A 27,604-nucleotide genomic window follows, 5' to 3' on the forward strand; every position below is an offset into this window, starting at 1 on the left:
ATCCCAGTTAAACCAGTGACCCCAAACTGGGAATCCCAGTGAAACCAGTTAAACCAATAGCCCCAGTAAATCCAAACTGGGAATTCCAGTGACCCCAGTGCTCCCAGTAACCCCAAATTTGGGATCCCAGTTAAACCAGTAACCCCAAACTGGGAATTCCAGTGCTCCCAGTGACCCAAACTGGGAATCCCAGTGACCCCAGTGACCCCAAACTGGGAATCCCAGTGACCCCAGTGACCCCAAATTTGGGATCCCAGTTAAACCAGTTAAACCAGTGACCACAGTGACCCCAAATTTGGGATCCCAGTTAAACCAGTGACCCCAAACTGGGGATCCCAGTGACCCCAGTGACCCCAAACTGGTCTGAACTGGTCCGTACTGGTCCAAACAGGACCCAAACTGGTTCGAACTGGTTCAATCTGGTCACAACCCGGGCCTAAACTGGTCCAGAATGGCTCAAACTGGTCCAAACTGGTCCAGAGCGGTGTGTACTGGTCCAAACTGGGCTCAAACTGCTCCAAACTGGTCCCGAACCAGGCCTAAACCGGTCCAAACTGGTCTGAACTGGTCCAAACTGGTCCAAACTGGTCCAAACTGGTCCGAACTGGGAGTGTCAGGGGGGTTGGGAGGGGCCTTGAGGGAACTGGGGGGTTCTGGGCTCAAACTGGGCCGGACTGGTCCAAACTGATCCAAACCGGGCCTAAACTGGTCAAAACTGGTCTAAACTGGTTCCAACTCGTCCCAAACAGGGTTTGAACTGGGAAAAACTGGTCCGAACTGGTCCGAACCGGTCTGAACTGGTCCAAACCGGCCTAAACGGCCCCAAACTGGTCCAAACTGGTCCCAAACCGGGCCCGAACCGGTCCGGAACCGCAGCTTGGCCCCGCCCCCTCCCTGACCCCGCCCTTCAACCAATCAGCGCCGGAAGAGAGCGGCTCCGACCAATCAGCGGCGAGAATCCGCCGAGGGGGCGGGGCCGGGTGGCTCCGGCCAATCAGAGCGGAGGAAACGGCGGGGAAGGGGGGGGAAATCACGTGGGCGCGCGGTCACGTGGGGCGGGGCGCGGTCACGTGAGGGGCCCGGCGGTCACGTGGGCGGCGCGCGGGGCAGCGGTAGCGGCGGAAATTCGGGAATTTCGGGGGGGGGGGGGGGAGGGAAAAATCCGGGAATTTCGGGGAATTTTGGGAATTCCGGGAATTTCCGGGGGGGTTTTGGGGATTTCGGGAGTTCCTGGGGGGATTTTGGGGATTTCGGGAGAGGCCGGAGGGGCCGGGGGGGGGAAATTTGGGAATTTTGGGGGGAAAATTTGGGAATTTTGGGGGATTCCTGAGGGGATTTGGGGGAATTTTGGGAATTTTTGGGGTCTCGGAGCGGGATTTGTGGAATTTTATTGGGATTTCGTGGAGATTTGGAGATCCTTGAGGGGAAAATTGGGGAATTCGGGGATTTTGGGGGGAAATTTGGGAATTTTGGGGGGGATTTGGGAGGAGTTTTTGGAATTTCGGGATAAATTTGGTGGAATTTTGGAAATTCTGGGGTCTGAGAGGGGAATTCTGAGGGAATTTGGGGGATTTTTGAGGACTTTGGGGTGGAATTTGGGGAATTCGGGGGAATTTTAAGGAATTTTGGGGTAATTTCAGGAATTTTTGGGAATTTGGGGTGGAATTCTTGGAGATTTGAGGGAATTTTGGGGTCTGAGGGGAATTTTGGGGGAATTTTGTGGAATTTTGGGCATTTCGGGGGGAATTTGGGGGAATTTGGTGATTTCGGGGTGGAATTTTGAGGGAATTTTGGGAATTTTTTTGGGATTTTGGGCGGAATTTTGGGGATTTTGAGGGAATTTTGGGGAATTTTGGGAAATTTTGGGAATTTTTGGGAAATTTTTGGGATTTTTGGGGAATTTTGGGAATTTTTTGGGAATTTCGGGCGGATTTTGGCTCCGCCCCTCACCCCTCCCCCCCCCTCTTCTCTCCCCAGGACCCCTCCCCCACCCATGGCCTCCCCCTGCCCCTCCCCCACCCTGGCTCGCCCCGATGACGTCACGGTGGGGGCGGGGCCGGAGCCGGAGGTGGCCCCGCCCCCCGCGGCCAAAGCCCCGCCCCCTCCGCCCCGCCCCCACCTGAGCGTGGCCGTGCTGTGCTTAATTAACCTCCTTAATTACATGGACAGGTTCACCGTGGCAGGTGGGGGAGGGGCCGGGGGCGGGGGGAGGGGCTCAGGTGTGGCCGGGTGTGTCCTGGGTGTGTCCTGGGTGTGTCCAGGTGTGTCCTGGGCGTGTCCTGGGTGTGTCCAGGTGTGTTTGGGACGGTCCCAGGTGTGTCCGGGTGTGTCCTGGGCGTGTCTGGGTGTGTCTGGACATGGTTCAGGTGTGTCCAGGTGTGTCCAGGTGTGTCCAGGTGTGTCCTGGGTGTGTCCAGGTGTGTCCTGGGTGTGTCCAGGTGTGTCCAGGTGTGTCCAGGTGTGTCCTGGGTGTGTCCTGGGTGTGTCCTGGGCGTGTCTGGGTGTGTCCAGGTGTGTTTGGGACGGTCCCAGGTGTGTCCAGGTGTGTCCAGGTGTGTTTGGGGCAGTCCCAGGTGTGCCCAGGTGTGTCTGGATCACTCCCAGATGTGTCCAGGTGTGTCCGGGTGTGTCCAGGTGTGCCCCAGGTGTGTTTGGACATGGTTCAGGTGTGCCCAGGTGTGCCCAGGTGTGCCCCAGGTGTGTTTGGGACGGTCCCAGGTGTGTCCTGGGTGTGTCCTGGGCGTGTCTGGGTGTGTCCAGGTGTGTTTGGGACGGTCCCAGGTGTGTCCGGGTGTGTCCAGGTGTGCCCTAGGTGTGTTTGGACATGGTTCAGGTGTGTCCAGGTGTGCTTGGGGCAGTCCCAGGTGTGCCCCAGGTGTGTCCAGGTGTATCTGGACATAGTTCAGGTGTGTCTGGATGTGTCCAGGTGTGCCCAGGTGTGTCCTGGGTGTGTCCTGGGTGTGCCCAGGTGTGTTTGGGGCAGTCCCAGGTGTGTCTGGGTGTGCCCTGGGCGTGTCCAGGTGTGCCCTAGGTGTGTTTGGACATGGTTCAGGTGTGTCCAGGTGTGTCCAGGTGTGTCTGAGCATCCCCCAGGTGTGCCCCAGGTGTGTTTGGGACGGTCCCAGGTGTGTCCGGGTGTGCCCCAGGTGTGTCCAGGTGTGCCCAGGTGTGTCTGGATCACTCCCAGGTGTGCCCAGGTGTGTTTGGGAGGGTCCCAGGTGTGTCTGGATGTGTCCAGGTGTGCCCAGGTGTGCCCAGGTGTGTTTGGATGTGTGTGTGTGTGCCCAGGTATGCCCAGGTGTGTCCCACATGTGTCCAGGTGTGTCCAGGTGTGTCTGGATCACTCCCAGGTGTGTCCAGGTGTGTCTGGGTGTGCCCAGGTGTGTCCAGGTGTGTTTGGATGTGTCCAGGTGTGTCTGGGTGTGTCCAGGTGTGTTTGGATGTGCCCAGGTGTGTCTGGATCACTCCCAGGTGTGTCCAGGTGTGTCTGGGCGTGTCCAGGTGTGTCTGGACATGGTTCAGGTGTGCCCAGGTGTGTCTGGGTCACTCCCAGGTGTGCCCAGGTGTGTTTGGGAGGGTCCCAGGTGTGTCCAGGTGTGTTTGGATGTGCCCAGGTGTGCCCAGGTGTGTCTGGGTGTGTCCAGGTGTCTTTGGGAGGTTCTGGATCACTCCCAGGTGTGCCCAGGTGTGTTTGGGAGGGTCCCAGGTGTGTTTGGATGTGTCCTGGGCGTGTCCAGGTGTGTCCAGGTGTGTCTGGATGTGTCCAGGTGTGTCTGGATGTGTCCAGGTGTGTCTGGGTGTGTCCAGGTGTGTCTGGATGTGTCCAGGTGTGTCTGGATGTGTCCAGGTGTGTCTGGGTGTGTCCAGGTGTGTCTGGGTGTGCCCAGGTGTGCCCCGGGCGTGTCCCACCCCGCCCCTCCCCCTCCCCAGGTGTGCTGCCGGAAGTTGAGGATTATTTCGGGATCGGCGACAGCAGCTCCGGCCTCCTGCAGACAGGTGAGGCCACGCCCACTTCTGGCCACACCCACCACGGCCACGCCCACCACGGCCACGCCCACCACTGCCACGCCCACCGTTCCTTGGGGGTTCGGGAGGTTTCTTGGGATTTTTTTGGCGGGAATTTTTGAGGATTGGGGTTGGGGGGGCGGGGTTTGCTCACCTGTCCCAGGTGTCCCCTCCCCCACCTCACCTGTGTGACCTCACCTGTGTGATGTCATCACCTGGCCCCTCCCCACCTCACCTGTGTGACCTCACCTGTGTGATGTCATCACCTGGCCCCTCCCCCACCTCACCTGTGTGACCTCACCTGTGTGATGTCATCACCTGGCCCCTCCCCCACCTCACCTGTGTGACCTCACCTGTGTGACCTCACCTGTGTGACGTCATCAACTGGCCCCTCCCCATCTCACCTGTGTGATGTCACCTGTCTCACCTGTGTCACCTGTCCCATCCCCCACCTCACCTGTGTGATGTCACCTGTGTGACCTCACCTGTGTGATCTCACCTGTGTGATGTCACCTGTGTGACCTCACCTGTCTCACCTGTGTGATGTCACCTCTGTGATGTCACCTGTGTGACTTCACCTGTGTGATGTCACCTGTGTGATGTCACCTGTGTGACTTCACCTGTGTGATGTCACCTGTGTGATCTCACCTGTGTGATGTCACCTGTCTCACCTGTCTCACCTGTCCCAGTGTTTATCAGCAGTTACCTGTTCCTGGCACCTGTCTTTGGTTACCTGGGGCTGTGTGTGTCACCTGTCCTGTGTCACCTGTGTGATCTCACCTGTGTGATGTCACCTGTCCCAGTGTTTATCAGCAGTTACCTGTTCCTGGCACCTGTCTTTGGTTACCTGGGCGATCGGCACAGCCGGAAGCGGCTCCTGGCTCTGGGCCTGGCGCTCTGGTCCGGGGTCACCTTGGCCACCAGCTTCGTTCCTCCGCAGGTGAGCGCACCTGGGCACACCTGGGGACACCAAAACACACCTGGGACACACCTGGGGACAGCTGGGGACACCAAAACACACCTGGGGACACCTGGGGACACACCTGGGCACACCTAGGGACACCTGTGGACACCTGGAACACACCTGGGCACACCTGGGGACACCAAAACACACCTGGGCACACCTGGGGACACACCTGGGCACACCTAGGGACACCTGTGGACACCTGGAACACACCTGGGCACACCTGGGGACACCAAAACACACCTGGGAGACACCTGGGGACACACCTGGGCACACCTAGGGACACCTGTGGACACCTGGAACACACCTGGGCACACCTGGGGACACCAAAACACACCTGGGGACACCTGGGGACACCTGGGGACACCTGGAACACACCTGGGGACACCTGGGGACACCTGGGGACACCAAAACACACCTGGGCACACCTGGGGACATCTGGGGACACCTGAGATACACCTGGGACACACCTGGGGACAGCTGGGGACACCTGGACACACCTGGGGACAATGGGGGATGGGTTTGGATGGGTGGGGGAGGGGTGGGGATGATGGGGGATGGGTGGGGGAGGGGTCAGGTGGGGTGGGGGATGTGTGGGGGAAGGGTGAGGATGATTTGGGCTGGGCTTGGATGGTTGGGGGAGGGGTCAGGATGGGTGGGGGAGGGGATGGGTTTGGATGGGTGGGGGAGGGGTGAGGATGGGTGGGGGAGGGGTCTCTGACCCCCGCCCCTCCCCCCCAGCGTTTCAGGGCCCTCCTGGCCGGCCGGGCCCTGGTGGGGGTGGGGGAGGGGATGGGTGGGGGATGGGTCAGGATGGGTGGGGGAGGGGTGAGGATGATTTGGGCTGGGTTTGGATGGGTGGGGGAGGGGTGAGGATGGGTGGGGGAGGGGTCTCTCACCCCCGCCCCTCCCCCCCAGCGTTTCGGGGCCCTCCTGGCCGGCCGGGCCCTGGTGGGGGTGGGGGAGGGGATGGGTGGGGGATGGGTCAGGATGGGTGGGGGAGGGGTGAGGATGATTTGGGCTGGGTTTGGATGGGTGGGGGAGGGGTCAGGATGGGTGGGGGAGGGGTCTCTCACCCCCGCCCCTCCCCCCCAGCGTTTCGGGGCCCTCCTGGCCGGCCGGGCCCTGGTGGGGGTGGGGGAGGCCGCCTACTCCACCCTGGCCCCCACCCTGGTGGCCGATCTGTTCCGGGGCCCCGCCCGCAGCCGCGCCCTGGGCGGCTTCTACCTGGCCGTGCCCCTGGGCAGGTGAGGGGGAGGGGATGGAGGGGAGGGGGAGGGGCTACAGGTGAGGGGGGAGGGGCTACAGGTGAGGGGGGAGGGGCTACAGGTGAGGGGGGAGGGGCTGGGGGGGTGGGGGGAGGGGCCCTGGGCAGGTTCTACCTGGCCGTGCCCCTGGGCAGGTGAGGGGGAGGGGCTGGGGGGGTGGGGGAGGGGTTATGGGGTGGGGGAGGGGAAATGGGGTGTGGGGGAGGGGCTACAGGTGAGGGAGGAGGGGCTAGAGGGGTGGGGGAGGGGCTACAGGTGAGGGGGAGGGGCTAGGGGGTGTGGGGGAGGGGCTACAGGTGAGGGAGGAGGGGCTAGGGGGGTGGGGGAGGGGCTGGAATTTATAATTAGGGGGGTTGGGATTGTTAATTGGGGTGGGGGGAGGGGCTGGAATTTATAATTAGGGGGGTTGGGATTGTTAATTGGGGTGGGGGGAGGGGCTGGAATTTATAATTAGGGGGGTTGGGATTGTTAATTGGGGTGGGGGGAGGGGTAATTGGGGATTGCTCTGACCCCGCCCCTCCCCCCACAGCGGGCTCGGCTACATCGCGGGGTCAAAGGTCAAGGACCTGGCGGCCGATTGGCGCTGGGCACTGAGGGTGAGCGGGGGAGGGGCGGGGTGACCCCCGAGTGACCCCTGAGTGACCCTGAGTGACCCTGAGTGACCCCTGAGTGACCCCTGAGTGACCCTGAGTGACCCCTGAGTGACCCGAGTGACCCCTGTAACCCTGAGTGACCCCTGAGTGACCCCAAGTGACCCCTGAGTGACCCCAATGACCCCTGAGTGACCCAATGACCTCTGACCCACAGGTGACCCCTGTCCTGGGGCTGGTGGCCCTCCTGCTGCTCCTGGCCGTGGTCAGTGACCCCCCCCGGGGTGGCCTGGAGGCTCCTCCGGCCACTGCCCCGCCCCTCCCCCACCGCTGGAGCCACGACCTGCGGCTGCTGGCCCGAAAGTGAGTGACCCCTGAGTGACCCCTGAGTGACCCCTGAGTGACCCCTGAGTGACCCCTGAGTGACCCCTGAGTGACCCTGAGTGACCCCTGAGTGACCTCTGACCCCTGAGTGACCTCTGAGTGACCTCTGAGTGACCCCTGAGTGACCCTGAGTGACCCCGAGTGACCCCAATGTCCCTGAGTGACCCCTGAGTGACCCTGAGTGACCCCTGAGTGACCCCGAGTGACCCCGAGTGACCCCGAGTGACCCCTGAGTGACCCCTGAGTGACCCTGAGTGACCCCTGAGTGACCCCGAGTGACCCCGAGTGACCCCGAGTGACCCCTGAGTGACCCCTGAGTGACCCCTGAGTGACCCCTGAGTGACCCCGAGTGACCCCTGAGTGACCCCGAGTGACCCCTGAGTGACCCTGAGTGACCCCTGAGTGACCCCGAGTGACCCCTGAGTGACCCCTGAGTGACCCTGAGTGACCCCTGAGTGACCCCGAGTGACCCCTGAGTGACCCTGAGTGACCCCTGAGTGACCCCGAGTGACCCCTGAGTGACCCCTGAGTGACCAGTGACCGTGGTGGGGGAGGGGAAGGTTTGGAGCGATTTTGGGTCACTTTGGGCCATTCCCACGAGGTTTTTTCAGGAATTCTGGGAATTTTCCCCGGGAATTCCGACCCCTTTGAATTCCCTGGGATTCCTGAGCGTCCCCAGACCCAATTTGGGGTGGATTTGGGTTAATTTTGGTTAATTTGGTGCAGATTTTCCCCATTTTGGTGCCGTTTTGGGTCACTTTGGGCTATTTTAATGCGGTTTTTTCGGGATTTCGGGAATTTTCCCCGGGAATTCCGACCTTTCCCTCCCCCCGCAGCCGGACCCTGGTGCTGTCCACGCTGGGATTCACCTCGGTGGCCTTCGTCACCGGAGCTCTGGCGCTCTGGGCCCCGGCCTTCCTCTTCCGCGTGCGGCTGGCGCGGGGGGAGGGGCAGCCCTGCCGGGGGGGGCGGCGTTGCCAGGGAGACGAGAGGTGGGGACCCCTCCCCCACCCCCTGGGGGGAAAATAAAAAAAAATCCGGGATTTTGGGGGGGGGTTGGGGGAATTTTTGGGGATTTTTTGGGAATTTTGGGGATTTTTTTGGAATTTTTGGGATTTTTTTGGGGGTTTTTTTGGGAATTTTAAGGGGAATTTGGGGATTTTTTTGGGGATTTTTTGGGGATTTTGGGGATTTTTTTGGGGAATTTTTTTGGGGTTTTCTTGGGAATTTTAGGAGGAATTTGGGGATTTTTGGGGGGGATTTTTGGGAATTTTTTTGGGGATTTTTTTGGGTTTTTTTGAGAATTTTAAGGGGAATTTGGGGATTTTTTGGGGGGATTTTTTTGGGGATTTTTTGGGGATTTTTGGGAATTTTTTTGGGAATTATTTTGGGGTTTTTTGGGAATTTTAAGGGGAATTTGGGGATTTTTGGGGGAATTTTTTTGGGATTTTTGGGGATTTTTTTTGGGAATTTTTTGGGGTTTTTTTTGGAAATTTTAGGGAGAATTTGGGGATTTTTTGGGAATTTTTGGGGATTTTTTTGGGGAATTTTTTGGTTTTTTTTTTTAAAATTTTAAGGGGAATTTGGGGATTTTTTTGGGGATTTTTTGGGAATTTTTGAGGATTTGGGGGGAATTTCAGGGATTTTGGGGGGATTTTTGGGAATTTTGTGGGATTTGGGGAATTTTTTGGGAATTTTTGGGGGATTTTGGGGGGATTTTGAAGGAATTTGGGAATTTTTGGGGGGGAATTTTTTTGGGAATTTCGGGAATTTTAGGGGGGAATTTCGGGAATTTTTGGAGGGAATTTCAGGAATTTTTTTGGGGGGGAATTTTGGGATTTTTTTTGTGAATTCCGGGAATTTCCCCCCCCCCCTTTGACCTCTGGCCCCTCCCCCACCCCCAGCCTCCTGTTCGGGGCCCTGACCTGCGGCTCGGGGGTGGTGGGGGTGGGGCTGGGGGCGGAGCTTTCGCGGAGGCTCCGCCCCCGGCACCCCCGGGCGGATCCATTGCTGTGCGCGGGGGGGCTCCTGGGGGGGGCCCCGTTCCTGCTGCTGGCGCTGCTCTGCGCACGGCCCTGCCCCCCCGCCGCCTACGTGAGCACTGGGAGGGACTGGGGGGGACTGGGAGGGACTGGGAGGGGACTGGGAGGGACTGGGAGGGACTGGGAGGGACTGGGAGGGACTGGGAGGGGACTGGGAGGGACTGGGAGGGACTGGGAGGGGTTTGGGGGGGACTGGGAGGGGACTGGGAGGGGTTTGGGGGGGACTGGGATGGACTGGGAGGGGTTTGGGGGGGACTGGGATGGACTGGGAGGGCACTGGGAGGGAGTGGGATATACTGGGAGGGCACTGGGATATACTGGGAGGGACTGGGATGGACTGGGAGGGACTGGGAGGGACTGGGATGGGACTGGGGGGGACTGGGAGGGACTGGGAATGGACTGGGATGGACTGGGATGGACTGGGAGGGACTGGGAGGGATTGGGAGGGAACTGGGAGGGACTGGGATGGGACTGGGAGGGACTGGGATAGACTGGGATGGACTGGGAGGGGACTGGGAGGGGACTGGGAGGGACTGGGAGGGGACTGGGAGGGACTGGGAATGGACTGGGATGGACTGGGAGGGACTGGGAGGGGACTGGGAGGGACTGGGAGGGACTGGGATGGACTGGGGATAAAAAAACTGGTGATTTTGGGGTGAAAAATGGGGATTTGGCGGGTAAAAGTGGAACTGGGATGAACTGGGAGGGGACTGGGATGGACTGGGATGGACTGGGAGGGACTGGGAGGGGACTGGGAGGGACTGGGATGGACTGGGATGGACTGGGAGGGACTGGGAGGGACTGGGAGGGGCTTAAAGGGGGTTTAAAGAGGGTTTGGGGGCACTGGGAGGGACTGGGATAAACTGGGATGGACTGGGAGGGGACTGGGAGGGAACTGGGAGGGGGTTTGGGGTCACTGGGATAAACTGGAGTAAACTGGGAGGGCACTGGGAGGGGTTTGAGGGAAGTTTGGGGGTTACTGGGATCAACTGGGATGAACTGGGAGGAACTGGGAGCTCACCTGGCCCCTCCCCCCTCAGGTTTTCATCTTCCTGGGTGAGACCCTCCTGTCCCTGAACTGGGCCATCGTGGCCGACATCTTACTGGTGAGACTGGGAGGGACTGGGAGGGGTTTGGGGGGGACTGGGATGGACTGGGAGGGACTGGGATGGACTGGGATGGACTGGGATTGAACTGGGATGGACTGGGAGGGACTGGGATGGACTGGGATGGACTGGGATGGACTGGGAGGGGTTTGGGGGGGACTGGGATGGACTGGGATTAACTGGGACGAACTGGGAGGGCAGCGGGGCTGTCCCAGTTGCTCCCAGTAACACCAGTGCCCCCTCCCAGTACGTGGTGCCCCCCGGGCGCCGCTCCACGGCCGAGGCGCTGCAGATCGTGGCCTCGCACTTACTGGGAGACGCTGGGAGCCCCTACCTGGTGGGACTGGTGAGACTGGGAGGGACTGGGAGGGACTGGGAGGGAACTGGGAGGGACTGGGAGGGACTGGGAGGGAACTGGGAGGGGATTTGGAGGGACTGGGAGCACTGGGAGAAGTACTGGGGCCATACTGGGAGCACTGGGAGGGAACTGGGAGGGGACTGGGATGGACTGGGAGGGACTGGGAGGGACTGGGAGGGAACTGGGAGGGACTGGGAGGGACTGGGAGGGACTGGGATGGACTGGGAGGGGATTTGGAGGGACTGGGATCACTGGGAGGGCTCTGGGGCCTTACTGGGATCACTGTGAGGGGCACTGGGATCACCGGGCCCATACTGGGAGCACTGGGAGGGCTCTGGGGCCTTACTGGGAGCACTGGGAGGGTCCTGGGGGAGCACTGGGTCCTTACCAGTCCATACTGGGAGCACTGGGAGCGGCACTGGATCCATACTGGGAGCACTGGGGCCTTACTGGGAGCGCTGGGCCCATTCCCCTCACGCCGTTCCCGCCTTTTTTCCTCCTTCCCGCCCTTTTTCTGGCCCCGCCCCCCCTCTGTTGATTGACACGCGGGGGGCGGAGCCTCTGTGAGGGCACAGGAAAAGCACCGGGAGGGCTCTGGGGCCTTACTGGGAGCACTGGGGAGCACAGAGCTCAAACTGGGAGCACTGGGGAGCACAGAGCTCAAACTGGGAGCACTGGGGAGCAGAGAATTCAAACTGGGAGCACTGGGGAGCACAGAGCTCAAACTGGGAGCACTGGGAGGGGATTGGGAGGGACTGGGGCTGTACTGGGAGCACTGGGGAGCACAGAGCTCAAACTGGGAGCACTGGGGAGCACAGAGCTCAAACTGGGAGCACTGGGATGGGATTGGGAGGGACTGGGGCTGTACTGGGAGCACTGGGGAGCACAGAGCTCAAACTGGGAGCACTGGGATGGGATTGGGAGGGACTGGGGCTGTACTGGGAGCACTGGGGAGCACAGAGCTCAAACTGGGAGCACTGGGGAGCACAGAGCTCAAACTGGGAGCACTGGGAGGGCTCTGAGGCCTTACTGGGAGCACTGGGGAGCACAGAGCTCAAACTGGGAGCACTGGGGCTGTACTGGGAGCACCAGTCCCATACTGGGAGCACTGGGAGGATCTCTGGTCCCAAACTGGTCCCACCAGTCCCGTACTGGGATCACTGGTCCCAAACTGGGATCACTGGTCCCGTACTGGGATCACTGGTCCCAAACTGGGATCACTGGTCCCAAACTGGAATCACCAGTCCTGAACTGGGATCACTGGTCCCAAACTGGGATCACTGGTCCCGTACTGGTCCCACAGCTGTGTCCCCTCCCCCGCAGGTGAGCGACGCGCTGGGGGGAGGGGCGGCGGCCGTCTCGTACCAGCGGGGGGCAGGGGCTCTGCTGAGGGCGCTGCTGCTCCTCCCCTTCGCCGCCGCCCTGGGCGGGGCCGCGTTCCTCGCCGCCGGAAACGCCCTGCCCGGGGACCGGCGCCGCGCCCGCCGCGAGGCTCAGGGTGAGGAACCACCCCGGAACCTTCCAGAAACCCAGAGAACTCCATAGAACCTTCCAGAAACCCATAGAACTCCATGGAACCTTCCAGAAACCCAGAGAACTCCATAGAACCTTCCAGAAATCCATAGAACCCCACAGAACCTTCCAGAAACCCAGAGAACCCCATGGAACCTTCTAGAAACCCATAGAACCCCATAGAACCTTCCAGAAACCCAGAGAACTCCATAGAACCTTCCAGAAACCCAGAGAACTCCATAGAACCTTCTAGAAATCCATAGAACCTTCTAGAAATCCATAGAACCCCATAGAACCTTCCAGAAATCCATAGAAACTCATAGAACCTTCCAGAAACCCAGAGAACTCCATAGAACCTTCCAGAAATCAATAGAACCCCATAGAACCTTCCAGAAACCCATAGAAACTCATAGAACCTTCCAGAAACCCCCAGAGAACCTTCTAGAAATACCCAGAGAACCTTCTAGGAACACCAGAGAACCTTCTAGAAACCCCTAAAAAACCCATAAAACCTTCTAGAAACCCATAGAACTCCATAGAACCTTCTAGAAACCCCCAGAAAACCCCAGAGAACCTTCTGGAAACCCCATAGATCCTTCTAGAAACCCATAGAACCCCATAGAACCTTCTAGAAACTTCTGGAGAACCCCAGAGAACCTTCTGGAAACCCCCAGAGAACCTTCTAGAAACTCATAGATCTTTCTAGAAACCCATAGAACGCCATAGAACCTTCTAGAAACCCCCAGAGAATTTTCTAGAAACCCATAAAAAACCCATAAAACCTTCTAGAAAACCCATAGAACTCCATGGAATCCCATGGAACCTTCTAGAAACCCCCAGAGAACCTTCTGGAAACCCCATAGATCCTTCTAGAATCCCATAGAACCCCATGGGGCCTTCTAGAAACCCAGAGAAGTCTGTGGAAACCCAGAGAACCTTCCAGAACCCAATAGAACCCTCCAGAACCCAGTAGACCCAGTCTAGAACCCAGTCTAGAACCCAGTCTAGAACCCGATCTAGAACCGCTCTAGAACCTTCTAGAACCCGATCTAGAACCGATCTAGAACCTTCTAGAACCCGATCTAGAACCGATCTAGAACCTTCTAGAACCCGATCTAGAACCGCTCTAGAACCCGATCTAGAACCGCTCTAGAACCTTCTAGAACCGCTCTAGAACCCGATCTAGAACCGCTCTAGAACCCGATCTAGAACCGCTCTAGAACCTTCTAGAACCGCTCTAGAACCCGATCTAGAACCGCTCTAGAACCCGCTCTAGAACGGTCTAGAGCCCAGTCTAGAGCCTTCTAGAACAGTCTTGGAAACCTTCTAGAAGCATCTAGAGCTTCTAGAGCAGTGTAGAACCTTCTTGAACCCACCAGAACCTTCTAGAACCCCATAGAAACCTCTAGAACCTTCTAGAAACCCCACGGGGTCTTGTAGAAACCCATGGAACCTTCCAGAAACCCCATAGAACCTTCTAGAAACCCCATAGAACTCAATAGAACCTTCCAGAATCTCCGTAGAATACGATGGGAGCCAATAGAAGCCTCACGGAAGGTTCCAGAACCTCCATAGAACCCCATGGAAGGTTCCAGAACCTCCATAGAACATTCCAGAATCTCCATAGAAACCCAATAGAACCCCATGGAAGGTTCCAGAACCCCCTGGAAGGTTCCAGAACCTCCAAAGAACCCTCATGGAGAGTTCTGGAACCCCATGGAAAGTTCCAGAACCACACGGAAGGTTGCAGAACCCCCACAGAAGGTCCCAGAACCCCCGTAGAACCCCATGGAACCTTCCAGAACCCTCATAGAACCCCATGGAAGCTTCCAGAACCACCATAGAACCTCACAGAAGGTTCCAGAACCCCCTTAGGACCTTCGAGAACCTTCATAGAACCCCCGTGGAAGGTTCCAGAAGCCCATGGAAGGTTCCAGAACCCCCATAGAACCTCCATAGAACCCCATGGAAGGTTCCAGAACCCCCATAGAACCCCACAGAAGGTTCCAGAACCCCCATAGAACCTTCCAGAACCCCCATGGAAGGTTCCAGAACCCCCATGGAAGGTTCCAGAACCCCCATAGAACCTCCATAGAACCCCATGGAAGGTTCCAGAACCCCCATAGAACTCCATGGAAGGTTCCAGAACCCTCCTAGAACCTCACAGAAGGTTCCAGAACCCCCATAGAACCTTCCAGAACCCCCATGGAACCTCCAAGAACCCCCTGGAAGGTTCCAGAACCCCCATAGAAACCCAATAGAACCCCATGGAAGGTTCCAGAACCCCCATGAAAGGTTTCGGAACCCCACAGAAGCTTCCAGAACCTCCATAGAAACCCAATAGAACCCCATGGAAGGTTCCAGAACCCCCATACAAACCCATGGAAGCTTCCAGAACCCCCCTAGAACCCCACAGAAGGTTCCAGAACCCCCATGGAAGGTTCCAGAAGCCCCATAGAAACCCAGTAGAACCCCATGGAAGGCTCCAGAACCCCCATGGAACCTCCATAGAACCCCATGGAAGGTTCCAGAACCCCCATAGAACCCCATGGAAGGTTCCAGAACCTCCATAGAACCTCCATAGAACCCCATGGAAGGTTCCAGAACCCCCCGGAACGTTCTGGAACCTCCCCCAGGGCTGCCCCCGGACGGCGACGACGACGACGACCCCGCGGCCATCGTGGTCCCGCCCGCGGCCGGAGGCCGGACACGGAAAGTGCCGGTGGCTCACGTGCTGGCCTGAGAGTGACCAACTGACCACTGAGTGACCACTGAGTGACCACGGGGTGACCATTGACCACAGGATGGCCTGAGAGTGATGGAGTGACCACTGACCACTGAGTGACCACCGAGTGACCACGGGGTGACCACTGACCACTGAGTGACCACCAAGTGACCACGGGGTGACCACTGACCACTGAGTGACCACCAAGTGACCACGGGGTGACCGCTGACCACTGAGTGACCACCGAGTGACCACGGGGTGACCACTGACCACAGGACGGCCTGAGAGTGATGGAGTGACCACCGAGTGACCACAGGGTGGCCCTGGGATGGCCTGAGAGTGACCACAGAGTGACCAACTGACCACCGAGTGACCACGGAGTGACCACAGGATGGTCTGAGAGTGATCAAGTGACCATGGGGTGATCTCTGACACCTGAGTGACCACTGAGTGACCACTGACCACTGAGTGACCCCAAAATGACCAGGAGTGACCCCAAAGTGACTTCAGAGTGACCCCAGAGTGACCCCAGAGTGACCAGCTGGGAGTGACCAGCTGGGAGTGACCCAGGAGTGACCACCGAACTCTCCAAGTGACCACCTGTGGTCACTCCCCTTTGGCCAGGGACAAAGTGACCCCAGAGTGACCCCAAAGTGACCAGGAGTGACCCCAGGAGTGACCCCATGACCTCAGGATGACCCCGTGACCCCAAAGTGACCTCAGAGTGTCCCCAAACTGACCAGGAGTGACCAACTGACCCCAGCCCCACATTTGGGGACCCCAGCCCCACATTTGGGGGTCCCAGACCCAGATTTGAGACCCCAGCCCCACATTTGGGGTCCCAGCCCCACATTTGGGGACCCCAGCCCCACATTTGGGATCCCAGCCCCACATTTGGGGTCCCAGCCCCACATTTGGGGACCCCAGCCCCACATTTGGGGTCCCAGCCCCACACTTGGGGGTCCCGGACCCCCCCAATAAATTCCAGACCCCCCCAAATTTTTCTCGGCGTCTCTCTCCGCCCCTCCCCCACCCCACACATTTCCTGCCCCACGGCGGCCGCGGTTTCCTGGGTGGGGGAGGGGCCCCGACGGGATTTTGGGGAGCCGGAGGCGGCGGCGGACGCAGGTTCGGGATTTTGGGGGGAAATCGGGGGATTTTGGGGGGTTTTGGGTGGAAATTTGGGGATTTAGGGGAGAAATCTGAAATTTTTGGGAGGAGTTTTGGGGGAATTTGGGGATTTTTGGGTGGAAATTTGGGGGTTTTGGGGCGGATTTTGAGATTTTGGGGGGAAATTTGAAATATTTGGGAGGAGTTTTGGGGATTTTTGGGGAATTTTGGGGATTTTTGGGAAGAATTTGGGGGGAAAATTTGGGGTTTTGGGGGAAATTTGAAATTTTTGGGGTAATTTGGGGCATTTTGGGGGAGGGTTTGGGGGTGGGGGAGGGATGTGACCTCCAAAATTTGGGATTTAAGTCCCAAAAACTCCCAAAATTCGGGATTTGAACCCAAAAACCCACAAAATTCTGGACTTGAGCACAAAAAACCCCAAAATTCGGGATTTTAACCCCAAAACTCCCAAAATTCGGGACTTGAGCACAAAAAACCCCAAAATTTGGGATTTTAACCCCAAAAATCCCAAAATTCGGGAGTTGAGCACAAAAAACCCCAAAATTTGGGATTTTAAACCCCAAAAAAACCCCAAAAATCGGGATTTTAAATCCCAAAAACCCCCAAAATTTGGGTTTTAACCCCCAAAATTCGGGACTTTGTTGGGGTGGGGGGTGGGGGGGTTTTGAAGCCCCCAATTTTTGGGGTCCCCCCTCCCCCCCCCAGCCCCTCCCCCACCCCCGATGGAGGCTCCGCTCTGGGCGCTGCTGCTGCTGCCCCTCCCCCCCCTGCTGGCCTCGCTGTGCGCGCGCTGCCGCCGCCCCCGGCGTGAGTGGGGGAGGGGCGGGGGGTGGGGGAGGGGATCGGGGTGGGGGGGGGGTGGGGGGGATTTAGGGGGGGGGGTTTTAGAAAGGATGGGGGGGAGGATTTTGGGGAGGATTTGGGGGATTTTGGGGGGTTCTGGGGGGATTTGAGGAGGATTTGGGGGTCCTGGAGGGGATTTTGGGGGATTTTGGGGGGTCCTGGAGGGGATTTTGGGGGGTCCTGGATGGGGTTTGGGTGGGTCTGGGGGGATTTTGGGGCTTTTGGAGAGGATTTGGGGGTCCTGGAGGGGATTTTGGGGTCCTGAAACGGATTTGGGGAAGATTTGGGAGATTTTGGGGGGGTTCCGGTGGGATTTGGGGGGGGTTTTGGAAAGAATCGGGGGGGGATTTGGGGGATTTTGGGGAGGATTTGGGGGATTTTGGGGAGGATTTGGGGGATTTTGGGGAGGATTTGGGGGTCCTGAAAGAGATTTGGGGGGGCCTAGAAAGGATGGGGGGGATTTGGGGGGAGATTTTGGGGGTCCTGGAGGAGGTTTGGGTGGGTCTGGGGGGATTTTGGGGCTTTTGGAGAGGATTTGGGTGGGTTTTAGGAGGATTTGGGGGTCCTGAAGGGGAATTTGGGGGAATTTTGATGGATTTTGGGTGAATTCTGGGTGAATTTCGGGGTCACTCGGCCCCTCCCCCCCCGGCCCAGCCCCTCAGCGCCCCCTGCTGGACAACTACGACTACAAGTGAGTGGGGGAGGGGCGGGGGAGGGGGGGAGGGGGTGGAGGGGGCGTGGCCTGACCTCTGACCCCCTCCCCCCCCCTTCCCAGGCCGCCTCCCAGCGCCCCTCCCCCACCCCGGTTCATGGTGGTGACGCCGCGCTGTGAGTGACCCCTGAGTGACCCCTGAGTGACCCCTGAGTGACCCTGAGTGACCCCTGAGTGACCCTTGAGTGACCCCTGAGTGACCCTTGAGTGACCCCTGAGTGACCCCTGAGTGACCCCTGAGTGACCCTTGAGTGACCCCTGAGTGACCCCTGAGTGACCCCTGACCCCTGAGTGACCCCTGAGTGACCCCTGAGTGACCCCTGAGTGACCCTGAGTGACCCCTGAGTGACCCTGAGTGACCCCTGAGTGACCCCTGAGTGACCCCTGAGTGACGCTGAGTGACCCCTGAGTGACCCCTGAGTGACCCCTGACTGACCCTGAGTGACCCCTGACCCCTGAGTGACCCCTCCCCCATCTCTGCCCCTCCCCCCACAGGCGCCCCTCCCCCACACCCCCCCCAGCCGCCCTGGGGGGCCTCGACGGAGCCGCGGATTTTGGGGTGGGTGTGGGGGAGGGGCAGGGTGGGGGGTGGGGGAGGGGCCGCTCTGAATGGGGTGGGGGATGGGGAGCTTGGGGAGGGGTTTTAAGGGGTGGGGGAGGGGCTTTAAAGGGAAGGGGGAGGGGCTTTAGAGGGGTGGGGGAGGGGATTTAAAAGGGTGGGGGGGCGGGGCTCCACCGCCCCTCCCCCCACCCCACCCCTCCCCCACCCCGCCCAGCCCCCCCCAGGCCCCCTCCAGCCGCCGCGTCTCGGCCACGCCCGACTCCGGTGAGTGACCCCTGACCCCTGGGTGACCCCCGGGTGACCTTTGACCCCTGGGTGACCCCCGGGTGACCTTTGACCCCTGGGTGACCCCCGGGTGACCTTTGACCCCTGGGTGACCCCCCGGGTGACCTTTGACCCCTCCCAGAGCCCCCCGAGGACGGCGATTACTCCAACGAGCCGTTCGCCAGCGGCTACGTGTGAGTCGCCCCTCCCCCACCCTGACCTCTGACCCCTCCCCCACCCTGACCCCTCCCCCACCCTGACCTCTGACCCCTCCCCCACCCTGACCCCTCTGACCCCTCCCCCACCCTGAACCCTCTGACCCCTCCCCCACCCTGACCTTTGACCCCTCCCCCACCCTGACCCCTCCCCCACCCTGACCTCTGACCCCTCCCCCACCCTGACCCCCTCTGACCCCTCCCCCACCCTGACCCCTCCCCCACCCTGACCCCTCCCCCACCCTGACCTCTGACCCCTCCCCCACCCAGGACGGTGCTTCCGGACCCGCCCGGTGACGTCGGCGGTGACGTCACGGCCGCGCCCGATGACATCAGCGATGGGTGGGAGGAGCCGGAGGAGGGGGAGGGGGAGGAGCCGTACGAGAACGTCCCCGAGGGAGGCGGAGACTCGAGGGGTGAGGAGGAGACCCCAAAATGTCCCAAAATGTCCCCAAAATTATCCCCAAAAAAATCCCAAAGAAATCCCAAAATTAACCCAAAATATCCCAAAATTATCCCCCCAAAATCCCAAAAATATTCCTAAAATATCCCCAAAATATTCCCCAAAATCTTCCCAAAACCCCCCCAAAATATCCCGAAATCTTTTCCAAAAATTGTCCCAGAATCGCCCCCAAATTCCCTCAAAATTCACCCAAAATCTTCCCAAAAATCTCTGCCCCAAAACCTGCCCCAAACCCACCCCAAAAATCCAAAACCCGACCCCAAAAATCCCGAGTTTTCCCCCAAAATTCCCAATTTTCCCCCCAAAAATCCCAATTTTTGCCCATATTTCCCCAAGCATCCCAAATTTCCCCCCCAAAAATCCCAAATTTCCCCCCCAAAAATCCCAAATTTCCCCCCAAAAACCCCAAATTTTCCCCCAAAATCCCAATTTTTTCCCCCAAACCCAAATCCAACCCCAAAAACTCCAAATTTTTCCCAAAATTCCCGGATTTTCCCCCGAAATTCCCGAATTTCGCAGCTCCCAGCCTGGAGTACATCAACGTCCCCCCGGGCCCGGCGGGTGAGTGGGGGAGGGGATTTGGGGTGGGGGAGGGGCGGTCCCAGAGCCCTCCCCCCGCTCTGACCCCTCCCCCCACCCCGCCCCTCCCCCCACAGGCGGCGACAGCGACGAAGGCGCCGACTACGAAAATCTCTGAGGTGGGGACCCCAAAACGGCCCAAAATCACCCCAAAATCACCACAAAAATCCCCCAAAATCACCCCAAAAATCTCCCCAAAACACCCCAAAATTCCCCATAAAAATCACCCCAAAATCACCCCAAAATCACCCCAAAAATCCCCCAAAAATCTCCCCAAAAAACCCCAAAAATTCTCCCAAAAATCTCCCCAAAAAACCCCAAAATTCCCCCAAAATCACCCCAAAAATCCCCATAAAAATCTCCCCAAAACGGCCCAAAATCACCCCAAAAATCCCCAAAAATCTCCCCAGAACACCCCAAAAATTTCCCCAAAACGGCCCAAAATCACCCCAAAAATCCCCATAAAAATCTCCCCAAAACGGCCCAAAATCACCCCAAAAATCTCCCCAAAAAACCCCAAAATCACCCCAAAAATCCCCCCAAAGTCACCCCAAAATCACCCCAAAAATCCCCCCAAAGTCACCCCAAAAGACCCCAAAAATCCCCCAAAAATCTCCCCAGAACACCCCAAAAATCCCCCAAAGAATTTCCCCAAAACGGCCCAAAATCACCCTAAAAATCCCCTTAAAAATCTCCCCAAAAATCCCCAAAATCACCCCAAAAACTCTTCCAAAAAACCTCGAAATTCCCAAAAAAAATTCCCCCCAAAATTTCCAAAAAAATCCCCCCAAAATGGCTCAAAATCACCCCAAAATTCCCCCCAAAAATTCTCCCAAAATTCAAAAAAAATCCCCCCCAAAAGTCCCAAAATCCGCCCAAAAATCACCCAAAAATCTCAAAATTCAACCCCCAAAAAACCCCCAAAATTCGGCCCCAAAATCCCAAAATTCGGCACAAAAAAATCCCCGAAATTCCCAATTTTCAGACCCGAAAAATCCCCAAATTCAGCCCCAAAAACCAAAAAAATTCAGCCCCAAAATTCAAAAATTCCACCCCAAAATTCCCATTTTTCACCCTCAAACCCTCCCTGAAATCCCCAAAATCTCTCCTGAACCAAAATCCCTCTCGAAATCCCAATTTTTCACCCCAAAATCCCAATTTTTCACCCCAAACCCCCCAAAATTCTCATTTTTCACCCCAAATTTTCCCAAAATTCCCATTTTTCACCCTAAAATTCCCATTTTTTCACCCCAAACCCCCTAAAATTCCCATTTTTCACCCCAAATTTTCCCAAAATTCCCATTTTTCACCCTAAAATTCCCATTTTTTCACCCCAAACCCCCCAAAATTCCCATTTTTCACCCCAAAATTCCCATTTTTTCACCCCAAACCCCCCAAAACTCCCATTTTTCACCCAAAATTCCCATTTTTCACCCCAAAATTCCCATTTTTTCACCCCAAACCCCCCAAAACTCCCATTTTTTCACCCCAAATCCCCCCAAATTCCCCCAAATTTTCCCAAAATTCCCGTTTTTCACCCCAAAAATCCCCATTTTTCTCTCTCTTTTCCAGCCCCTCCCCCGCTTTTCCCGTATTTATTTCGCCGCGAGGAAAAAACAAAAATTCCTGAGAAAAATTCCCGAGGAAATTCCGCCCCTCCCCCACCCCGATTAAAAAAATATCGATTTTTTTGGGGGGGGGTTGTGACGTCACTTCCGGTGGGGGAGGGGGGGATTTTATTGGGGTGGGGGGAGGGGCTCGGGGTCTTCGTCGTCCTCGAAGGTCAAAGTTCGCCGGGGGTCCGGGGTGGGGGAGGGGCTCCTGGGGGGCACAGAGGGGTCAGTGGGGGAGGGGAAATCCGGGAATTTTGGGGGGAATTTTTGGGGGAATTTTTTGAGATTTTTGGGGGAATTTTTTGGGAATTTTTTTGAGATTTTTGGGGGAATTTTGGGAATCTTTGGGGGAATTTTTGGAGATTTTTGGGGGAATTTTTGGGAATTTTTTTTGGAATTTTGGGGAATTTTTGGGGGAATTTTTTGGGAATTTTTTGGAGATTTTTGGGGGAATTTTTTGGGAATTTTTTGGAGATTTTTGGGGGAATTTTGGGAATTTTTTGGGGAAATTCTGGAATTTTTGGGGGGAATTTTTGGGGGGATTTTGGGGATTTTTTTGAGATTTTTTTGGGGAATTTTTGGTAATTTTGGGGGGATTTTTTTGAGATTTTTGGGGGAATTTCTGGAGATTTTTTTTTGGGTGGGGAATTTGGGAATTTTTCAGGGATTTTTTTGGATTTTTTGGGGGGGAATTTTTGGGGAAGTTTTGGGAATTTTTGGAGATTTTTGGGGGGAATTTTTTGGGGATTTTTGGAGGGATTTTTTTTGGGGGAATTTGGGATTTTGGGGGAATCTTTGGAGATTTTTGGGGAATTTTTTTTTTTAATTTTTCTGGTTTTTTTTTTATTTTTTTGGGAGTTTTTGGGGATTTTTTGGGATTTTTTTTGGAATTTTCAGGAATTTTGGGGGAGAATTTTTTTTGGTATTTTCTGGGAGAATTTTCGGGGGTTTTTTTTTGGGGGGGAATTTTCGGGAATTTGGGGGAGAATTTTGGGGGGAATTTCCTGGAATTTCCAGAAATTTCGGGGATTTTTTTGGCGGGAAATTCCGCGTAATTCCGGAACTTTCCGGGAGCTCCCACCTGTTCCCCTCCCCCCTGGGGGCGGCTCCTTCCTCTTCCTCCTCCTCCTCCTCTTCCTGCCCCTCCCCCCGCAGGCTCCAGGGGTCGGGGCGGGGGGGGCGGGGCGGGGTCCGGGGACCCCAGACCCATCCCCCCACCCGGAACCGGAAACGCCCGAGGGCGGCGGGAACGGCCTGGGGGGAGGGGCGGGGTCAGCGGGGGGAGAGGGGCGATGGGGGTGGGGGAGGGGAGGTTGGGGGAGGGGAACTGGGAATTTGGGGGTGGGGGGAGGGGAATTGGAATTGGGGGAGGGGAATTGGAATTGGGGGAGGGGAATTGGAATTGGGGGAGGGGAATTTGGGGGTGGGGAAATGAAGGTGGGGGAGGGGATTAGGGGGAGGGGAATTTGGGGAGTGGGGGAGGGGATTTTGGGGGAGGGGAACTGGGAATTGGGGGTGGGGGGAGGGGAGGTTGGGGGAGGGGAATTGGAATTGGGGGAGGGGAATTTGGGGGTGGGGAAATGAAGGTGGGGGAGGGGATTTTGGGGGAGGGGAACTGGGAATTTGGGGGTGGGGGAGGGGAATTTGAGAACGGGAGCGGGAATTGGAGGTGGGGGAGGGGATTTGGGGGGGGGGGGAGGGGAATGGGGAGTGGAAATTTGGGGTGGGGGAGGGGAAACGGAAGCGGGGGAGGGGAAACGGAAGCGGGGGAGGGGAAACGGAAGCGGGGGAGGGGAAACGGAAGTGGAGGGGGAAATGGAAGCGGGGGAGGGGCCGCCCCGCCCCCTCCCCCACCTCCATCCAATCCTCGAGCCGCCTCAGGGCCACGTCGGCCAATCGGGTGAGGGGTCTCCATCGCCCCGCCCCCCTCAGCACCTCCCATTGGAGGAGCTCGGCCGCCGAGGGGCGGAGCCGGGGGTCGGGATCCAACATGGCCGCCAGCACCGCCCGCAGCTCCGGGGACAGCCCTGGGGTGGGGGAGGGGATGGGGGGGAGGGGTCAGACCTCACCTGACCCCCATCACCCCACCCCCATCGCAGGCCACGCCCCCATCTCTGGGGTTCCCCTCCCCCCCTCCTTCAACCCCTCCCCCACCCTTTTAAGCCCCTCCCCCCCTTCTCCACCCTTCTAAGCCCCTCCCCCACTCCTTCCCCACCCTCTTAAACCCCTCCCCCATTTCAAGCCCCTCCCCTTCTCCACCCTTTTAAGCCCCTCCCCCACACCCTAAACCCCTCCCCCACCCCTTTAAACCCCTCCCCCACCCTTTTAAGCCCCTCCCCCACCCCTTCAAGCCCCTCCCCCACCCTTCCAAACCCCTCCCGCCCCTCCCCCCTTCCCCTCCCCCCCCCTTACCTTCTCCCAGCCCTTCCGGCATCTTCCCCCCTCCCCCACTCCTCAGCCTCCTCCACCCCTCCCCCACCCCGGGCAGCCTCCAGGCCCCGCCCATTTCGGCCACGCCCATGGCCAGGCTGAACACGTCGCCCTCTGGCCGCCCCTCCCCCACCCCCTCCAGCCCCTCGGGGGGGGCGTAGCGGGGATCCCCCCCTCCCCCACCCCCCCGCCCCTCCCCCACGCCGGCGGTCAGCCCGAAGTCGGCCAGGACGCAGCGGCCGGAGGCGTCCAGCAGGACGTTGTCCGGTTTGAGGTCGCCGTGGGCCAGGCCCCGGGCGTGCAGGTGGCCCAGGGCTACCAGCAGGTCCCACAGGTAGCCACGGAGCCGCCACTCGGCCAGCGGGCGGCCGGAGAGGGGCTCGGACAGCGGCCAGGGCGGGGGAGGGGCGGGGGAGAGGGCAGCGGTGGCCGGAGAGGGGTCAAGAGTGGCCAGAGAGGGGTCAGAGGTGGCCACAGAGGGGCTGGACATGGCCAAAGAGGGGTCAAGAGTGGCCAGAGAGGGGCTGGACATGACCCAGGGGTCAGAGGTGGCCACAGAGGGGTCAAGAGTGGCCACAGAAGGGTCAGGAGTGGCCACAGAGGGGTCAGGAGTGGCCGGAGAGGGGCTGGACATGACCCAGGGGTCAAGAGTGGCCACAGAACGGTCAAGAGTGGCCAGAGAAGGATCAAGAGTGGCCACAGGAGGGTCAGAGGTGGCCGGAGAGGGGTCAGAGGTGGCCACAGAGGGGTCAGGGGTGGCCACAGAGGGGTCAGGAGTGGCCCGAGGGGGGTCAGGAGTGGCCGGAGGAGCCTCGGCCGCTGCCAGGCCCAATTTGGGTTTGGCCCCGCCCCCAAAAACCGACTCCACGCCCCCACGGGATGACGTCACGCCCTCTGAGGATGACGTCACCCCCTCGGACGGCGATGTCACGCCCTCAGAGGGCGAAGCCACGCCCCTTTTCGCGTCACTCCGCCCCAAGAAAGAGGCCACGCCTCTAAAAAAGGAGGCCACGCCTCTTAAAGGAGACACCACGCCCCCTCGGCATGACGTCATCGCCTCAGGGGATGACATCACGCCTTCAGGGGATGACGTCACGCCCTCGGATGATGACGTCACACCGTCAGACGATGACGTCACACCCCCTGAAGACGAAGCCACGCCCCTCCCCGCCATTCCCCACCCCAGAAAACCGGCCACGCCCCTCAGCAAAGAGACCACGCCCCCCAGGAAGGAAACCACGCCCCTCCAGAAGGAAACCACGCCCCTCCGGGATGAAGCCCCGCCCCTCGCTGCCCCCCGGCGCCAGAGCGCCCCCAGGCTCCCGGCCGGGCACAGCGGGGTCAGCAGGTGGAAGTGACCGCGCTGCTCCCACGCCGCCAGAAGGGGGAGGAGCCCCGGGGCCGGCCCCGCCCCCCGCTGGGCGCGGCACTCCCGCAGCCAATGGCGGCGCTGGGCGGGGCCGGAGAGGGGGAGGAGCGAGCGCTTGAGGGCGAAGCGGGAACCGTCGGAGAGGAGGCGGACCTGGGGAGGGGGAGGGGTCAGTGAGGGGGGGGAGGGGTCACGGGGAGGTCAAAGGTCAGCCAGGGGTCAGTCAGGGGTCACGCAGGGGTCATTGGGGTCACTCAGGGGTCACTCAGGGTCACTCAGGGGTCATTGGGGTCACTCAGGGGTCATTGGGGTCACTCAGGGTCACTCAGGGTCACTCAGGGGTCATTGTGGTCACTCAGGGTCACTCAGGGGTCACTCAGGGGTCACTCGGGGTCACTCAGGGTCACTCAGGGTCACTCAGGGGTCACTCAGGGGTCACTCAGGGTCACTCAGGGGTCACTCAGGGTCACTCAGGGGTCACCCAGGGGTCACTCGGGGTCACTCAGGGGTCACTCAGGGTCACTCAGGGTCACCCAGGGGTCACTCAGGGGTCACTCAGGGGTCACCCAGGGGTCACTCGGGGTCACTCAGGGGTCACTCAGGGTCACTCAGGGTCACCCAGGGGTCACTCAGGGGTCACTCAGGGTCACTCAGGGGTCACTCAGGGGTCACTCAGGGTCACTCAGGGGTCACTCAGGGGTCACTCAGGGTCACTCAGGGGTCACTCAGGGGTCACTCAGGGTCACTCAGGGGTCACTCAGGGGTCACTCAGGGGTCACAGGACAAAGGCCACCCCTCCCCCCTCCCACTTGCCCCTCCCCCCCGAAGCCCCTCCCCCCTCACCTCCAGCACCTCCCCCCTCGAGCCCCGCCCCAGGCTCCGCACGACCTCGAAGCTGCCCAGGGTGGGGGTGGGGCCCCAGGGGGGCGTGGCCAGCGGGGAGGCCCCGCCCTCCTCCAGCCCCTCCCCCTCGCTGCGGGGTGGGGGAGGGGCACGGCCCCGGAGGCGGCTGATTGGGCGGGAGGGGCGGCGGGGGGGAGGGGGCGTGGGGGGGAGGGGCATGGCGGGGTGGGGGAGGGGCTGGGGGGGAGGGGGAGAGAGAAAAGGGGAAGGGAGAGGGGGGGAGGGGCGGGTCAGATGGGGGGAGGGGTGGGGGGAGGAGCCTCGGCCCCTCCCCCACCCCTGGGAGTCATCCCAAAGCCCCTCCCCCACCCCCCAGCCCCCTCTCAGCCCCTCCCCCACCCCCATTTCCCCCTCCCCCATCCCACAACCCCCCCCAAAAGCTCCTCCCCCACCCCAAGGACCCCTCTCAGCCCCTCCCCCACCCATGGGAGACCCTCAAGGACCCTCCCCCACACACTGCGGCCCCTCCCCCACACCAAGGACACGTCTCGGCCCCTCCCCCACCCCCATTTCCCCCTCCCCCACCCCACAAGCCCCCCCCAAGCCCCTCCCCCACCCCAAGGACCCCTCTCACCCCCTCCCCCACCCCCTTTTCCCCCTCCCCCACCCCTCAGAGCACCCCCCCAGCCCCTCCCCCACCCCCACCTCACCCTCCCCGTCGATCACGTGACTGCCGTTAAGAAGGAGGGGGGGGGAGGGGTCGCCGTCCCGTGACGTCACGTTCCCGCGGCGGTGGGGGGAGGGGCGGTGGGGGGAGGGGGGGGGGTCGTTCCCGGACCCTTCCCGCGCGCGCCGCTCCCGCCAAACTCTGCCTAAGCCCCGCCCCTTTCCCCCTTCAGCCAATCAGCAGCCGCTTCCGCTCGGCGCTTCCCGCCGTTCATTGGCCACGCCCTCTTCCGCTTCTTCCACCAATCAGAGCCCGCCCCCCCCCCCCCTCAGCAGGCCCCGCCCCCAAACCCGGAATCGCCGCTTTTTGCCCCAATTTTTTCCAGCATTTTTTAATTTTTCTTCACCCCGGGGGGGTTTTGGGGACCCCCCGTGGACGCTCCCCTCCCCCACCCGCCGGATTTTGGGGTCATTTCCCCGTTTTTGGTGATTTTTCCCGTTTTTTGCCGTTTTTTTCCCGTTTTTTGGGGTTTTTTAAAGAGTTTTTGGGTCTTTTTTCGATCATTTTTGGGGTTATTTTGAGGCAGTTTTTCAATTTTTTCAATCTTTTTTTTTGGGGGGGTTTTAAAACTCATTTTTAAGAGTTTTTTTTTTTTAACCGTTTTTGGGGTTTTTAAAATCAATTTTCAAATTTTTTTTTAAATTCATTTTAGGGTTTTTTTTACCCATTTTTAGGGTTTTTTTAACCATTTTTAGTTTTTTTTTTAAACCATTTTTAGGGGTTTTTTTCACCATTTTTAGGGGTTTTTTTTAACCATTTTTGGGGATTTTTAAAAACCATTTTTAGGGTTTTTTTTTAACGATTTTAGGGGGGGTTTTTTAACCATTTTTAGGGGTTTTTTTACCATTTTTAGGGTTTTTTTAACCATTTTTAGGGTTTTTTTTAACCATTTTTAGGGG

The 27,604-nt window shown here is 58.9% G+C and overlaps 3 protein-coding genes across 4 annotated transcripts; 2 read left to right on the forward strand and 1 right to left on the reverse strand.

Annotated features, from left to right (window-relative positions):
• Positions 1–1,062: 1,062 nt before the first annotated feature.
• SPNS1 (SPNS lysolipid transporter 1, lysophospholipid) lies at positions 1,063–15,953 on the forward strand. 2 transcript variants are annotated; one of them, XM_086872138.1, is made up of 13 exons: positions 1,063–1,112; positions 1,978–2,183; positions 3,931–3,996; positions 4,809–4,945; positions 6,065–6,216; positions 6,767–6,833; positions 7,045–7,190; positions 8,048–8,203; positions 9,116–9,305; positions 10,294–10,359; positions 10,607–10,705; positions 12,041–12,215; positions 14,866–15,953. In XM_086872138.1, the coding sequence occupies exons 2-13, from the start codon at positions 1,994–1,996 to the stop codon at positions 14,970–14,972; spliced, it is 1,551 nt and encodes a 516-aa protein (XP_086728264.1). In that variant the 5' UTR covers positions 1,063–1,112; positions 1,978–1,993; the 3' UTR covers positions 14,973–15,953. The 2 variants fall into 2 exon arrangements, with proteins under 2 accessions (XP_086728264.1, XP_086728265.1); XM_086872139.1 differs by lacking the exon at positions 1,063–1,112 and having other exon boundaries at positions 1,522–2,183.
• A 98-nt stretch (positions 15,954–16,051) lies between these two features.
• On the forward strand, positions 16,052–21,413 carry LOC147647367 (uncharacterized). The gene is made up of 11 exons (XM_086872141.1): positions 16,052–16,082; positions 16,791–16,892; positions 17,583–17,619; positions 17,704–17,756; positions 18,136–18,199; positions 18,417–18,466; positions 18,609–18,660; positions 18,952–19,097; positions 19,664–19,705; positions 19,801–19,842; positions 21,296–21,413. Exons 2-10 carry the CDS (start codon positions 16,808–16,810, stop codon positions 19,839–19,841), a joined length of 570 nt encoding a protein of 189 aa, XP_086728267.1. The 5' UTR covers positions 16,052–16,082; positions 16,791–16,807; the 3' UTR covers position 19,842; positions 21,296–21,413.
• Positions 21,414–21,418: 5 nt separating this feature from the next.
• On the reverse strand, positions 21,419–24,974 carry LOC147647368 (uncharacterized). Its single transcript, XM_086872131.1, has 5 exons — positions 23,871–24,974; positions 23,749–23,789; positions 23,191–23,363; positions 22,418–22,590; positions 21,419–21,544 (listed from the first exon to the last, which is right to left on the reverse strand). Exons 1-5 carry the CDS (start codon positions 24,938–24,940, stop codon positions 21,460–21,462), a joined length of 1,542 nt encoding a protein of 513 aa, XP_086728257.1. The 5' UTR covers positions 24,941–24,974; the 3' UTR covers positions 21,419–21,459.
• Positions 24,975–27,604: the final 2,630 nt, after the last annotated feature.

The sequence above is a fragment of the Cyanistes caeruleus genome, chromosome 39 (genome assembly GCF_971803275.1).
Source record: "Cyanistes caeruleus chromosome 39, bCyaCae1.hap1.1, whole genome shotgun sequence".
In the NCBI taxonomy this organism is placed as follows: domain Eukaryota; kingdom Metazoa; phylum Chordata; class Aves; order Passeriformes; family Paridae; genus Cyanistes; species Cyanistes caeruleus.

Bases quoted from the DNA above. Each gene is read 5' to 3' on its own strand.
- SPNS1 (XM_086872138.1), top strand. From the start codon at position 1,994: ATGGCCTCCCCCTGCCCCTCCCCCACCCTGGCTCGCCCCGATGACGTC. The intron at 2,184-3,930 runs GTGGGGGAGGGG...CCCCCTCCCCAG, and splicing joins GGACAGGTTCACCGTGGCAG to GTGTGCTGCCGGAAGTTGAG. The intron at 9,306-10,293 runs GTGAGCACTGGG...CTCCCCCCTCAG, and splicing joins CCTGCCCCCCCGCCGCCTAC to GTTTTCATCTTCCTGGGTGA.
- LOC147647367 (XM_086872141.1), top strand. From the start codon at position 16,808: ATGGAGGCTCCGCTCTGGGCGCTGCTGCTGCTGCCCCTCCCCCCCCTG. The intron at 18,467-18,608 runs GTGAGTGACCCC...GACCCCTCCCAG, and splicing joins CTCGGCCACGCCCGACTCCG to AGCCCCCCGAGGACGGCGAT. The intron at 19,098-19,663 runs GTGAGGAGGAGA...CGAATTTCGCAG, and splicing joins GGGAGGCGGAGACTCGAGGG to CTCCCAGCCTGGAGTACATC.
- LOC147647368 (XM_086872131.1), bottom strand. From the start codon at position 24,940: ATGGCGGGGAGGGGCGTGGCTTCGTCTTCAGGGGGTGTGACGTCATCG. The intron at 23,790-23,870 runs GTTCAGCCTGGC...GAGGAGGCTGAG, and splicing joins GGGCGGCCAGAGGGCGACGT to GAGTGGGGGAGGGGGGAAGA. The intron at 21,545-22,417 runs GTGGGAGCTCCC...TGTGCCCCCCAG, and splicing joins CCCAGGGGGGAGGGGAACAG to GAGCCCCTCCCCCACCCCGG.